The sequence below is a fragment of the Penicillium longicatenatum genome (assembly GCF_028827895.1).
Source record: "Penicillium longicatenatum strain IBT 33135 chromosome Unknown contig_2_segment0_segment0, whole genome shotgun sequence".
Classification (NCBI taxonomy): domain Eukaryota; kingdom Fungi; phylum Ascomycota; class Eurotiomycetes; order Eurotiales; family Aspergillaceae; genus Penicillium; species Penicillium longicatenatum.
This window is the reverse complement of record NW_026643120.1, coordinates 2,655,390-2,669,291: the sequence shown is the minus strand read 5'-3', so window position 1 is coordinate 2,669,291 and position 13,902 is coordinate 2,655,390. Positions and strand designations below refer to the sequence as shown.

The window sequence follows — 13,902 nt, the reverse complement described above, 5'->3', positions numbered from 1 at the left end:
CCATACGCTTCGTGTAACGCCACTACGGGGGGTGCCGCTTGTATAGAGTAATCCTGGGTGAAAAGTACTTGATCTCTGGGGTTTCGAGCCGGGCCGGAGAGGGGGGAGGCAAGTGAGATTTCCGAGGACTAATGATGTCCCGACCAAGTGCCAGTATAAAATTCAACCTGAGAGTGAACTTCTTACCGATAACCATGCTCCTAGCCTAACAAACCATCCACTCTTAATTCACCTTTTGTGATAAACATGGCACCCAAACTTATGAAAGCCGCTCTCTGCAAAGAGGTAAGCCACTTATAGAGTCACACAAAGCCCAAACATCAACATAAATACAACATAGCCTGGCAAACCAATCGTTATCGAACATATCCCAACCCCAACCCCAACAGGCCGTGACCTCCTCGTCCGCGTCGAAGTAGCAACCCTCTGCAACAGCGACATAGGCATAACCCAATCAGGCGGCTTCGGCCTCTCAACCTATCCCCTGGTAATAGGTCATGAAGCCGTCTGCATAGTCGAAGAACTTGGCCCCGATGCATTGGTCTACGATTTCAAACCCGGTGACCGAATCGGCTCACCTCTATGGCGCGACATGTGTCTAACATGCTACGAGTGCACCAACATCGGACCCCAATTCTGCCCCAGTAAGAAACTGATGGGCCTCACTGCCCCAGGCTACTTCTGTGAATACACGCTTGTCGATGCTGCTTGCGCAGTCAAGGTCCCCGAGAAAGAGGGAATCCAGGCTGCGCAACTGTCACCGCTTTTCTGTGCAGGCATTACTGTCTGGGATGCTCTTCGTCGTGCCGAGCTGAAAGATGGCGAGACGGTCGCTGTTGTTGGCGTCGGGGGTTTAGGTGAGATGGGGGTGAAGTATGCGCATGCGATGGGATGTAAGGTTCTCGGGCTGGATATTAACGAGGAGCAGCTGAGGGGCGTTCTGGAGTCTGGGGTTGTGGATGGGATCGTGAATACGCGCACCACGGAGCCGGGTGATGTTCTAGGAGTTGTTAGGGAGTTGAATGGGGGAAGAGGTGTTGATGTTGTGGTTGTTACTTCTGGGGCGTTGAAGGCGTATGAGACTGCTATTGGGATTCTTAGACCTGAGGGCCGATTGATTGCTGTTGGGGTTCCGTTGGAGAGTGTTCCCCTGTCGATGTCGTTGATGGCGAGTTATGCTTTCAAGTGAGTTTGACCCTTTCTGTGGGAACCTCGGATGGGTGCTAATGCTTGGTAGGATCATTGGGGCGAAGGTTCATGGGCAGATTGGGTGTTCTGAGTGTGTGGCATTTTCGCATGAGAAGGGAATTTATCCTAGGATTAACCCGAGGGAATTTCAGTTGGAAGATATCAATGAGATGATAGCCTTGTTGAAGGCTGGCAATGTGCAAGATGGAAGGATGGCTATTCGGTTCTGAGACTTATATCATATGGACACATATTCTTTCGACATCCATTGACACAACTTTTCTTTATGGCCTGTCTTCTTCGTATTTACGAATATCTGTCAGCTTGAGTCTCTCGATGAAAAGCAATTCGAGTCAAAGTTGTACCTGTTATCAATATTCATAAAAGAGTATGGTCTCCGCCAGGTCAATCAGCCTGGACTTAAACAACCGCCAAGGCAAAGAATAAGTTTTTCTACACACGACGTAGGCATGTATAGAAAACCACACTAAACTGTAACATCATAAGCTATAAACAACCGAGTCTGAAATCTGCTTGACTGTTTTCATTAAACGACTAGGTGACGTTAAACGCTGCTGTACGAACAGAGAAAAGGGGCAACAAGAGAGATAAAATAGTACATAAGCAAAATAAGGGGAGCGAAGAAGAGGATCTACATGGTATGAGGCTGAAATGGTCTGAGTACCGGTCAGAGGATGGCGCTAGTCCTAATATAAACTCAAACAGCTGCCTGTTGCCAGAAACGCAGATCCCTACACGCTTGCCTCTCCCGAAGCCCCTCATGGCTGTCAACTTCCACTCTTCAACATCAAGCCCACAGAAATAATGGCAAGTCGTGACAGAAAGTACCTGCATTATGGAACCGCAATAAAAAAATGCCGAGATACTCCGGAAATCTTGGAGATGATCCTGGCTCAGATGGATATGCGCACGCTTCTCACCTCAGCTCAGCGAGTCTCTCGGAGCTGGTTCAACTTGATCAGCACGTCACCATCAATCCAAAAAGCACTTTTCTTCACTCCGATCAAAGACTCCGAATGGGGAATAGGAGCAAAGATACTCAATCCCCTATTGACTGAGACTTTTGTGTCTCTCTTTCCCGCTAAAGGCAAATCATATAGCTGTTGTTTCGATATTTGTGACTTGCCTATGGCCAAAGACGCCTTAATAATGACTCGATTCGCACGAAAAGACGCAAGCTGGCGCAAGATGCTAGTCCAACAGCCTCCCGTCTCGGGTATTGGGCTTTTCCCACTTCTCAGCTCACGCGGCCACCACGGCGTCAACTGCTATAGTATCCCGGTCGGTTTCGAACTTGCACAATGATCGGGCTTCAAAGCATCGAGTAGCTGATACATGAATTTTAGGCAGATCAAAAGATGCAGGAATCCGGACACAATGGTCTTCGGATGGAACGGCTCTTTGAGGTTTTGCTCTTGACTCGCTTCACCTCCCCGCACGTATATTGGTCTCCTGGAAAATCAATCGAGTTTGACAGGAGTAACTCCCAGGTAATCAAAGACGCATTTGATCTGCAGTTGAGCAAGTCTGGCTTAGTTCTTTGTACTGAAACGGCAATGCCGTGCGATGTGGTGCCAAGCCCCAGACGTCCTCCAAGCGCTGCGCAAATCATCAGGGAGAAGATTATCGCAGCGTTTAGAGAACAGGGCTTGGATGCTGATCTTAAGAGAAAGTGTATAAGGGAATCACAGGTGGGGGGCGATTTTGTCGGGTCCATCGACGTGTTAGTCGAATATGGCGCTTGTACGCCACCCCCACCGCGGAGGACAGTCAGGTAGCTTATCTTCTCTTTTGGTCATCTGCGATTATTACAGGAAGTTCCGGAACCTGCGTCATAATTGAGGCTCTTTGATTGTTCCGCAAACCCCAGATGCTATAATACTATGCCCTCTGCTAGGAGTTTTCCCGGGGTATTCCCAATTGAGCCAGATTATTTCTCGGGCTGATCCGCCACGTTGTATGTAGTACATATCTGACTACTTCCAAATGACCTAAAGAATTATTAGTCGGGCCCGCGCTAGCTTCATTGGTACTAGCTTTGTAATTGTAATTCAGAGGAATTCTACCTGGTAATTTACATATCAGCAATTACACTAGCATACGTTACGTTCGGAACCACCTGCTCGATTACATAATATTTTGCCAAAAGTTTACATCTACTTGAACTTCGCATAGTCTTATAAATGTTTGGTAAAAAGGCACTAGTCTATGATTCATGATAGTAGCATATTACCTATCTCTTTATTCTAGAATTTAATAAGACTTATGTTAATTATAAGCGTATTCAAAAGCGGTTACCTAAGATAAGTAGGCGTACCAAATGGCGGTCCATATAATGCTTTTAACCTATAACGTACCCTATTACGTACGGCATTACATTCAATTTAGTACTATGAGCGACTTCTCTATTAAGATAACTTCTATAAGTCCTTAGTGCCTACGCCTATGGGACATAATTAGAGCCTAGGTATTTCTTTCATATCATTTGTTGAGTTAAAACAACCTAGAAGAGAGATACATGTTCTTCAATACCGAAGAAAGCGGATAAGTTTCGTCTGAATTACATTTACTACGCTAGGACTAATGCGACTAGCCCGGGTCCAACTAGTAATTCTTTGGGTGCTTTTAACAATCTCCGTCTTATTGTGTATCAAACTGCATTGAGTAAAAGGTAGTCTATCTGGGGCTTGACCTCAATTGACCCTGTACAAATATTTGCAGCCCTTGTAAATTATCTCAGGATTACAAAGTACGCACTTGATTAATGAAAAGACTGAGGAAACAAAAAAAAAAAAAAAAAAAAAAACAACAGTTATTCTATGCCGGTGGTCACCTAGCGCCCACGATGCGTTGCGTGGGCGACTCGTCGCTTTATTCAGTCCTCTTCAGGGCAATCCGGGCACCTCTTTACCCACCTGAATATTCTTCACCTGAACATTTAGCCCGTGCAGGAAAAGGCGCCGTTGCAAAATTTGAGAGGATTTACTGTAGGTGTCTTTTTTTCTCTCTCCTTTCTTCACTAACGCTTAGCTTATACCGTGAATATAGAATGCGTACCTAGCATGATCTAATGTCGAATTACTCTAGAAGTATTATGGACTTCTCAAGTCACTAGAATATCGAAATTCTACGATAGGTCTCACTAAAAATATAATTAAATTATACTGATATCTGAGTTCTATTTAATAAGTAGGTAATAGGTAAAACTTACTGGCCTGGATCGACCCGCACATCTTTGAGTGTGCTGCCTTCGAGCGTTTCCCTCTTCAGTACTTGTTTTTTGGCCTATAGTTAAGGAACTCTAGTAACACCAAGTGATGGTCACTCAGCCGCCTCCCATCTGTCAGGCCCAGCGCTATAGTCTGTGAAGAACCGACCACGACAGGCATTGCATCTAGAATAATGGTCATAGCCAAATCAACACCGAATCGGATTTCAGGCCGCGTGCTCACTCTTCTACTATCTCGAGAGGGCCCCCATCATTGATCAATAGCCTTTGCAAATCATAACCCACTGCCAGGCCATTGCCTTCCTGCTCCGCTTCCCGATATCCGGGCGCATACCGATCGAGTTGTTTGCACACCCACTCTCGGCTGCGTACAGTATGTTCAACATACACCTCCGCGAATGGACGGTTAAAGTCAACACTTTACATGGAAGATCAGCACCTAGAGCATCATACTCGGGTAATATGTAGAGAGAGGATTACTCACGGCTCATTTTCCAATATTCCCTCCGGGGCCTGACATTTCTCGTCGTCTTCCATGTATAGCATAACGTCATATAATGGATCCGAATTCCTTCGAATCTGCCGGAAATGCTCGGGAAACTCCTCCATAACCATTTGAGCACGGTAAACTCGCTCTGGGGCGCCATTATTAGCAAACTCGACCCAGAGGGCTAATCCGGTCGTAAGTGTACGGTCGTCAATAATTAGCTTTGGAAAAGAATCCTCAAATAGCACAGTCCCATCTTGTGCCATATGCATATCGAAGAAGTTGGGTCGGGCGACACTTGCACGGAGTTTAAAGTTCTCTAAGACCCCGGAACCGGACGTGGTATCATCACGATCAGTAGGCATTAGAGCCGTTATAGATTCGGTCAGATATTCGTGGGATCCCTCCCAGTTAAATATTGAAAGAAGGCATTTGGAAAGGAGAGCATGAGTCATGGGGGTCCATTCGGAGATGCAAATACAGACATCTCCAATCATATGACCAGAAAATATCTATGATAAAGACAAAAATCAAAATGAAGGTTCTATTGAATACACTGGTATATTTCTTACACTCGGATTTTTATCAGGCGGTGGCTCATTCTCTGGCGCTCGGGATTGATAGCTCTGTCGTCATGTTAGGAATCATTCAAAAGCATAGCTTAGAGGAACGTACGTCGCGAAAATCCTGATTGGCAGTTGCCCACCTCCCAACAAGAGTTCGTCTTCTTTAATCTTCATCGTCACCGGTAGTCCATTGTTTCGTACAAAGTGCCGCCAGCCGCGAGTAGCGAGTTCAAAATCATCCACTGGCTCTTCGCTACGGCGAATGTAAGAGGGAAGGCCTCCTGGCTAGTGATTGTGAAGTTTTACCAATAACATGATGGATTCTTCATATAAGAAAATACGTGGAATTAAGACTTACGAGGGGTTGCAGGATATTCAGGTGCAAAATAGTGATGCCCAGGGCATTCAGGTGAAGAGGCTGAAAGAGCTGAGAGTAAGGCGGCAAGAGAGATTTCCCCGAACCAATAAAAAACATACAACAGTTAGGATTCGCATGTGGTCACCCACCATACTACTAACTAACCGGCGTGTGGCTTAAGTACGGCTGAGCGGACGGGAAGCCCTGTTCTCCACACCCTATGGTCGTATGTATTTGGGATTCCAGTAAAGGGGAATATAGAGTATAATTTTTAATATTGGTGAAAGAGCGGGCAGGAGTGAGAAGGGTGAGCGTGCAATAGATAGGGTGAGAACCAGGGTGAGAGCGGGTGAGAATCCTACGGGCCGGCTTGATTACCGCACAGGCCGCCCCGCCAGGGATCTGGAGACATTATCGGGAAAGAGCGTAGGCTTTTGAATCACTGGTCACTTTGTATCTGCACACAGCCACGCCTAAGCTTTGTTTATTGGTTACTAAGGATACGAAAAAGTACAAGGTGTGGCATAAATATGTTGTTACCTTGATTTTGGGTTGAGACGGAATGGCTGATCACCAAAGGGTAAATAAAGGGGGGTGTTTCGGCGCAGCACGCACGGAAAATTCTCGAGCAGGAAGCTCGAAAAATGACCATACTTATGGACAAGACTGCTCGAAATGATCTAACATCGCAAGCCTGTGCAAAAGCTCCATGCCTTTCTCAACGGGATGTTAGCGAGTGTAGGAATGTCTATATTAAATCATCAGTTGATCGTTTGTTCTGACTGCGCTAGGCGCCAAATATATATCGAAAGTCATCCGCCTAGAGCCTGTCCTAGACCATCCTAGAATTATGGATATTCAATCCGTGTGGCTTTGCCCCATATATTTGCCCCATATAGTTGCCCCTGTAAGTCCGTGGACATCCGTCACAGACAGTGATGACCCAGTCTCGCATCTAGTGTCATTATACCTCACTTGGGGTTATCCTTTCTACGCTTTTTTTTTTTGCCGTGAAACCTTTATTGAACATATGCGATCTAGTCAGCTGAACTCGGACTTCTGTAGTCCCTTCTTAGTGAATATTCTTCTCGCCAATGCGTGTGTAGGAGTCTGTATCTGAACTTTCAGCGATAAGAAGCTAAGACCCTGCTAACTTTATATAGTTCTACTCAGATTATTCGGAGGCTTATATTTTATGCGGAGATGTGAAAAGCAAAGATAGCCATTTTCTGGCTGAGGCAGAAAGACATTTAAAATCGCATCAATTTGAGAGCAGAAGCGATATACGTGTTTCTTCCTTGAAGGCGAAAAATTTTGTATGAGAAGTAATATACCCTAGATGCTGTGGCGCGCTATTGGATTATTTACTCTGGATTTGTCGTTCCGCAGGTACTCTATGGATGGTCCCGATAATGCACCATCTCAGCCTTGGACATGCGGGCGTCTCCGAGTCTCTATGCGCCATACTCGCAACACATACGAGCACGATATCGCACCGCATCCTTGTTGGCCCGTGGATACTACAATCTCCCAGGGTCTCCGATCAAACTGACTATGTCGCCTCCATGGCCCACTGCGCTCAACCCGCCCGAACAACATGCTATCCCCTTCATCGTTGCGAGCCATCAACGACGCTCACAAAGGCCCCTTGCTACGTGCCGTTACCTCAAAAGATCGACCGAAATGCTGCTCGCTGCGGTATACTCCCTCGCCGTTGCCCACTGCGGATGTATGAGCGATCCTCTGAACCCAGCGCCCAATCTCTGCATAGCCCACCGCTCGCCGCTACAAATATTTTTCTATACAAGAGTGCTCCAACACTCTTATAATTGGAGTCTTCTTGCGAAAAAATGCATGACGTCTAGACATGCTGCAATCAGCGTCCTGGAGGCACCCCGGTGGTCTCCAGGAACGGTGAATAGCTTCTGGGACAAAAGCCTTTCTAAATTTAGACCCTTGTCTGCATTTGCGGGTCAAAATTCCAGCAGCGCTGTACATAGGTGGATATGTGATAGGGTCTTCCACTGATTGGTCTCCCATCCACTGAATATACTCACGGTGTGAAAATGGAAATTCCGGAAATAACATCTGAGGTGGTGATCTAGTTGAACTTTTCACCCTGGGTCATACTGCACTCTCTGAGCTTTGGTATGATCTACATTGGCCGAACACTATTACATTCCCCTAGAGACACGCGCTTTGCCAGATTTCCGTGCGTTTCTGAAGGAGAAACACGCCGATTCAACCTTGAAATTTCTTTGTGGGCCGATGAGAATAGAGATGTCTGTGTCAATTGGTGAAATATTTCTAAATGCTACTGTGGTACGATTTCTGACCACAAGGCTAAATGGCAGACTGTATCTTCATGCATGACTGACATACCAAAACCTACTTACTGGTATCAGAAACTATACTGGTATTGTATGGTTCATTGCGCGTATTACAGCATGTGTAATATGCGTAATATTTCCTCACCTCCCTTGGGGTATCTGACGTAACAAGGCGTATGCATCGTTAAGCGAGAGATCTTTGTCCACCATTTTCTTTTCCAATGACGCCCATAAAGTTACTGTGTTACTTCCAACCTTTAGATCAACCGCCTGGTTCTCCCACTCTTCTTCGAATAGAATCAAGTTTATCATCATCTACTCAATTGAACGATATCGTCTTTTGACTGCTTGTTCTTCACTATGTTATCAATGACTTCGAAGGTAATTGCCATCACAGGCGGGGCGTCTGGTATTGGTGCTGCCACAGCTCGCCTCATTGCCGAGCGTGGAGCTTCAGCAATTTGTGTGGGTGATCTCTCATCGCACCTCTTTGACGACTTGAAAGAATCTATTCAAGAAATCAATCCGTCGACTCGAGTGCACTGCACCGTTTTGGATGTGACACAATCCGTCGAGGTTGAAAAATGGATTCAAGAAATTGTGGATTTGTTCGGAGATATCCATGGTGCAGCCAACATCGCCGGTATTGCCCAAGGAGAGGGTATCCGGAAATCGCAACCCAATATTCTCCATGAGACAGATGAGGAATGGGCAAAAATCTTTCGAACAAATCTTGACGGGGTATTTTATTCGACAAGGGCCCAAGTGAGAGCCATGAAAACTCTGGAAAAGGCCGATCGAAGTATCGTCAATGTTGGAAGCATCGCCGGCATGTTTCATGTCCCCGACGTCTATGCCTACGGGACATCAAAAGGTGCATGTGCTTATTTCACCAAATGTGTCGCGAAAGACGTGATTGACTTTGGAGTGCGCGTGAACAATGTCTCTCCAGGTAATTACTTCCATCTTTTTCTTCCTCGGCGTAGCTTAGATAGTAGGTGTGAAGGGACGAGAACTAACTTGACCCAGGAATTACGAGAACTCCACTGCTGCCTCAATTTAACCCCTCCGCAAAATCCATAGATGAGATTGAAAGGATGTATAAAAAGGACGGATTCATGCTTTTGCAGCCGGAAGATATTGCCCGGACTATTGCCTGGCTACTGAGTGACGACTCTAAACCGGTGTATGGTGCAGACCTCAATGTTGGAGCTCCCCCACCATGAGGTCAACTTCATGCTCAACACTTGGCTCTGGCAATAGATACACGTACGAGAGGACAGAACAACCCACATGAATGGAACCTTACTTTTTCCCCCCAAATTTGTCCATAACGATGCATCTACAAGGTAGATAGCAATTGAAACTCCCTCTGGAAATCTCTTTCATACGGGTGGAGTTTCATGTGCTCCGCATCATCGGAATTTCAAGCACAAATAGACTGAGATACCTCCAAGGAAGACTAGGGTATGTAGGGAGTAGGTAGCCTTAAAATTTCGATGTGTTATCGTTTCCAGCGTAGGCTCCGACAGTTAGGTATTTGCTAAACCCATATCGACATGCCAAGACTAGAGTATTGAAACTCATGAAAAGTTACTAGCTGTAATTAGCTGTAATTTCTTTTTTTTTCGTTTCGTGCTTCGGTCTTTGCTAAACCGATCATCTCGGGCTAGTTGAAATACATAAGCTAGCGCTGCCTTCCCAGAATTAGGTTCTCACTTTTTTTTCCCCCTAGATCTGTCCTTGAGTTCACTCTCACCTAGGCATTTTCCCAACGAATATGGACTTTGTCAGAGTATCTCCGCAAAACAGGCCATGGCTTGTCCAATTCAGATCCTCGGAATCATTTACGGTTTTTGTTGTGACGATTGCAATTTTAACGGTGAGGCCCGCATATTTGGTTCTTATTCTATAAGCGAAGTTTAAGACTAATGAATCACATGCACAGGATAGTTTGATGTATAACTTGGTAAGTGAAAACCCACTATTATACAATTGTGAATCTGGCGGAAGCAGTCCTGAAAGAGCATCGCTTAATGGAAACTTAGATTGTGCCCGTGATGCCGAAAGCCTTGGTTGTTGACATTGGAGTGAAAGAGCAACATGTACAGAAATGGGTGTCGCTCATGCAGGGAGCGTATGGTGGCGCCCTACTCTCAGCCGCTCGTGAGGTTTCACGGATTCTCGAGTCTGAGGAGAGATGATTAGCTAACTAATCATCTCAGTTCCTTTGGGATTTTTTGCCGACAGATACCACTCTCGAAAGCTTCCATTCATCCTCGGACTGCTCGGCCTGGCTCTTTCGACTGGTCTTTTCATGATTGCGAAGTCACCAATCGTGCTGGTAGTTGCCAGAGGACTCCAAGGCCTGTCAGCTGCAACGCCGTTCGTTGTAGGTCTTGCTCTCATTGCGAACACGGTAGGACCCAACCGTCTTGGGGAGGCCATGGGCCATGCTACAGCTGGTATGACATTGGGATCTCTGATTGGACCAATCATTGGTGGTCTTTCGTAAGTCCAATAACTAGTCATTATTTGGAGCGGACCTCCCAGAATACTGATCTTCTGCCAGATATGACAATTTTGGCTACAAGGGCACATTTTATATTCCAATTGGACTTATTTGTCTGGACATGCTGCTCCGACTCGCTATCTTAGAACATTCCGGTATGAAGTTTCTAATGCCCGCTATAATGTTGTCTTTACCGTGGTCTGATAAAAGACTGGCTGATTAGATGCCACTCACTCAAGCCCGGAACCAACCTCCAGCTCCCTAGACCCCGAAAGCCAGGCCTATAATACCTTTCCGGCCTCTTCATCACATGCAAACCCAGAAGAAAACACGAGGGCTCCTTTGCTTGCCCAATCTTTGCCTCATAAAAGTCTGAACGACGTGTCCAACTTGAGTCCACTGCTGTTTCTCCTCGGTTTGCCTCGTCTCCAGTGTGGAATATTTGGATGCATTGTTATTTGCTCAATCCTGTCAGCTTTGGAAGCGGTATGATCCCCGTGTTTTCTCACAGAAAGCAAGCCACATTCTGACATTGACTACAGACTCTTCCTTTGTATGTGATGGAGATATTCCACTGGACAGCCACTCGAAGCGGCCTCATTTTTCTGCCCATGACATTGCCGAGTCTCGGAGGATCTCTTGTCGGAAAGATAATGGACAAGTTCGGTGCCCGGATTCCTACTGCGATTGCTTTCTTGACCTCAGCAGTGGCTCTGGGTTGCCTCCGCTTCGTCACGGTGGATAATTCTTCGAACCATTGGTTACTTGTTGGGCTTCTGATCGTGTTCGGATTCACTTGCTTGGGTGTCCAAATAGGTTTGATGACCGAAATCTTCCGAGTAATTTCAGAAACAGAAGAGAGCCATCCTCAAGTTTTCGGGGGCTCGAGTGCTATATCTCAAGGATACGGTCTCTATACCATGGCTAGTGCCGCGGGATTGCTCATCGGGCCGCTCCTTGGAGGATCCCTGAAGAACGCTATCGGCTGGGGCGGATTGACCTTGTCTCTAACAAGTGTTTGCACTCTGGCTGCAGTTCTGATCCTTCGCCTTAACGGTCAGACCAGCCACCGTGAATGAGTTTATATAAGAGATTGAAGGCCTTTCGAGCAACCCGATTCAAGTTTAATTCTCTAGTGTTGGTTCAAATGGTGCCTTGCACGCTCTGATTTATGTTTGGCAATCGAGTCATGCCCATGGTTAAAAATACATTCGTTTACCCAGAAATCAGAACTGCTTAATATCTCAGCCAGTCAAGAGGCAAAAGCGAATTCACGCGATGAATCGATCCACGGTTCAGCTTGCACATCCCCTCAACATCCCAATTCTCACTTCCCACACCCAAACGCGTGATAAAAATCTCTTCTGGATCCCAGATTTGCTTCAATTTTAGTAAATAATCGTAGCTTTTGCCCCAAAATATTCTTGGTGCACCTGGCTGGTTGGGATCCGGCAGATTCACGTAAGAAACATTGAAGTTAGGTTCAAGAGAGTAAAGATGTGGCATTTGCACATTGGTTAACTCAAACAACGCGGATTCCTTCCTTTCCACGGATAGACCACCGACATATCGAACGTAAGTGAGCAGCTGAGAAGATGACCTCCAACCAGGATGCATTGAAGTCTCACTATCGGCTCTTTCTGGAATCTCTGATACACGCCCTCCAAGATTGCTGGTAAAAAGTAAATCACCCGGATGCAAGGAGAAGCGGGAAAAATTCTCTGAAATTTCTCGCGGGCCTTTGGAAGAGTTGAACATGGAGGTGGAGATCAAGATGGATCCAAAAAGGACTCCGTAGTCCGGTGGATAAATATCTGGTGCGTGTCGGAGAGCAGAGTTCAAATTGGGAAGACATCTTGACTGAACAGAATGGTGGATTGAATTTCCACCCTCACTTGAGCTCAGTTTGTCTTTTAATTGGCGAATGTCATCGTCGGGGACATAGTCCTTTTTCCTTTCCAGAAAGAACACCTCAAGGCTAGTCTGGGCCAATTCTTCACTCGGTCGCGTCAATTCAAACTGACCTACAATCCCCTTTCTATTAAGAGACTGCAGAGTTTCCAGTAGAGGCTGTACTCCATGTTTCCAGAAAGTTGGTTCATGATACGGGCCCTGCAGAACGAATTTCTCGGTGCATATGGGAACATCGGGAAATGCTCTTACAGTGACTCGTGTGGTAATGCCAAATGTGGCACCGCCGCCGCCGCGTAGAGCCCAGAAAAGATCCTTGTTCTGGTGTGCATTTGCAATGACAAGGTCGCCCTGAGCAAAGAAAGAATCAACGTGTGTAAACAAAAAGAAAATGAACATTTCTTCAAGAAGCCACTTACACTTGCAGTCACAATTTCGTATTCCAGTACATTGTCAACTGCCAATCCTCTTGTATGGCTGAGAATGCTCGACACTCCTCCTCCAAGAACAAACCCGCCTGTGGCTCCAACTGTTGGACACTCTCCTCCAACAACGGTGTAGCCGTGATGAGCACCCTGTGCATAAAGATCTCCCAGCATGACACCTGCTCCAACTGTCACAGCGGGCCCTTCACCTGATACGACAGATCCGATGGGCGTGAAATCATGATGATAGGTGATTTCTTTCATACGGTGAGTATCGATCTGGAGTGAGTCAGGGCCACTTGATCGTCCTGCTCCGTCGTGACCAGTGTTTCGAATAACAAGACGCAGATTGTGCTTCCGAGTAAAGGAAATAGAGCTTTTTATGTGGGCGACAGACTCGACTGCTACTGAATATAAAGGAATTCTACCCTGGTGACATAACGCTCCTTGGACCTTAGGACCAAGTACGTCGCATGTCTCGTTGGTACTGGAGCCGCTTTCCCAAAGCCAATCTTGTAGAGCTCCTGAATGAGAATAGTGAGCACGATTCGACCCCAGCACAATGACAGAAACATGAGCTTCATGGCGCGGCTATTTACCTGGCTGCGACGCTCTCCAACCACTGTTTCGGTTCGAGTGTAAGAATTCACGACAGGACTCTTCATCAAATGTAGACTCATGGCAGACGTTTCCAACCGGCGCCAGCTTGATTAGGTTCCCGTCAACGGTGTTATTCAAGGCTTGCCATTGTTCCTCTGATGGCCAACATGGTTGTTCTGGTCCACATCTACAGGCTTCAAATGGGGTTGACCAAGCTAGAAACAACCAGCCTAATAACAGCCCGATGAGAATTTTCATTAGATCACGATTTTTCT

At 46.3% G+C, this 13,902-nt stretch overlaps 6 protein-coding genes across 6 annotated transcripts; 4 read left to right on the top strand and 2 right to left on the bottom strand.

Moving 5' to 3' along the window:
- Nucleotides 1–246: 246 nt before the first annotated feature.
- Nucleotides 247–1,418, top strand: N7484_003522 (uncharacterized protein; the record flags this gene model as incomplete). The annotated part of the gene is made up of 3 exons (XM_057113942.1): nucleotides 247–285; nucleotides 341–1,185; nucleotides 1,238–1,418. The coding sequence occupies 3 exons, from the start codon at nucleotides 247–249 to the stop codon at nucleotides 1,416–1,418; spliced, it is 1,065 nt and encodes a 354-aa protein (XP_056974082.1).
- A 595-nt stretch (nucleotides 1,419–2,013) lies between these two features.
- On the top strand, nucleotides 2,014–2,987 carry N7484_003521 (uncharacterized protein; the record flags this gene model as incomplete). The annotated part of the gene is made up of 2 exons (XM_057113941.1): nucleotides 2,014–2,490; nucleotides 2,556–2,987. The coding sequence occupies 2 exons, from the start codon at nucleotides 2,014–2,016 to the stop codon at nucleotides 2,985–2,987; spliced, it is 909 nt and encodes a 302-aa protein (XP_056974081.1).
- Nucleotides 2,988–4,657: 1,670 nt separating this feature from the next.
- Nucleotides 4,658–5,290, bottom strand: N7484_003520 (uncharacterized protein; the record flags this gene model as incomplete). The annotated part of the gene is made up of 2 exons (XM_057113940.1): nucleotides 4,658–4,856; nucleotides 4,923–5,290. The coding sequence occupies 2 exons, from the start codon at nucleotides 5,288–5,290 to the stop codon at nucleotides 4,658–4,660; spliced, it is 567 nt and encodes a 188-aa protein (XP_056974080.1).
- Nucleotides 5,291–8,548: 3,258 nt separating this feature from the next.
- On the top strand, nucleotides 8,549–9,405 carry fgaDH (chanoclavine-I dehydrogenase easD; the record flags this gene model as incomplete). Its single annotated transcript, XM_057113939.1, has 2 exons — nucleotides 8,549–9,131; nucleotides 9,209–9,405. 2 exons carry the CDS (start codon nucleotides 8,549–8,551, stop codon nucleotides 9,403–9,405), a joined length of 780 nt encoding a protein of 259 aa, XP_056974079.1.
- A 554-nt stretch (nucleotides 9,406–9,959) lies between these two features.
- N7484_003518 (MFS transporter) lies at nucleotides 9,960–11,770 on the top strand (the record flags this gene model as incomplete). Its single annotated transcript, XM_057113938.1, has 7 exons — nucleotides 9,960–10,061; nucleotides 10,128–10,148; nucleotides 10,228–10,345; nucleotides 10,405–10,690; nucleotides 10,752–10,846; nucleotides 10,915–11,177; nucleotides 11,234–11,770. 7 exons carry the CDS (start codon nucleotides 9,960–9,962, stop codon nucleotides 11,768–11,770), a joined length of 1,422 nt encoding a protein of 473 aa, XP_056974078.1.
- A 157-nt stretch (nucleotides 11,771–11,927) lies between these two features.
- fgaOx1 (FAD-linked oxidoreductase easE) lies at nucleotides 11,928–13,885 on the bottom strand (the record flags this gene model as incomplete). Its single annotated transcript, XM_057113937.1, has 3 exons — nucleotides 11,928–12,953; nucleotides 13,022–13,605; nucleotides 13,627–13,885. 3 exons carry the CDS (start codon nucleotides 13,883–13,885, stop codon nucleotides 11,928–11,930), a joined length of 1,869 nt encoding a protein of 622 aa, XP_056974077.1.
- Between the last annotated feature and the right edge of the window lie 17 nt (nucleotides 13,886–13,902).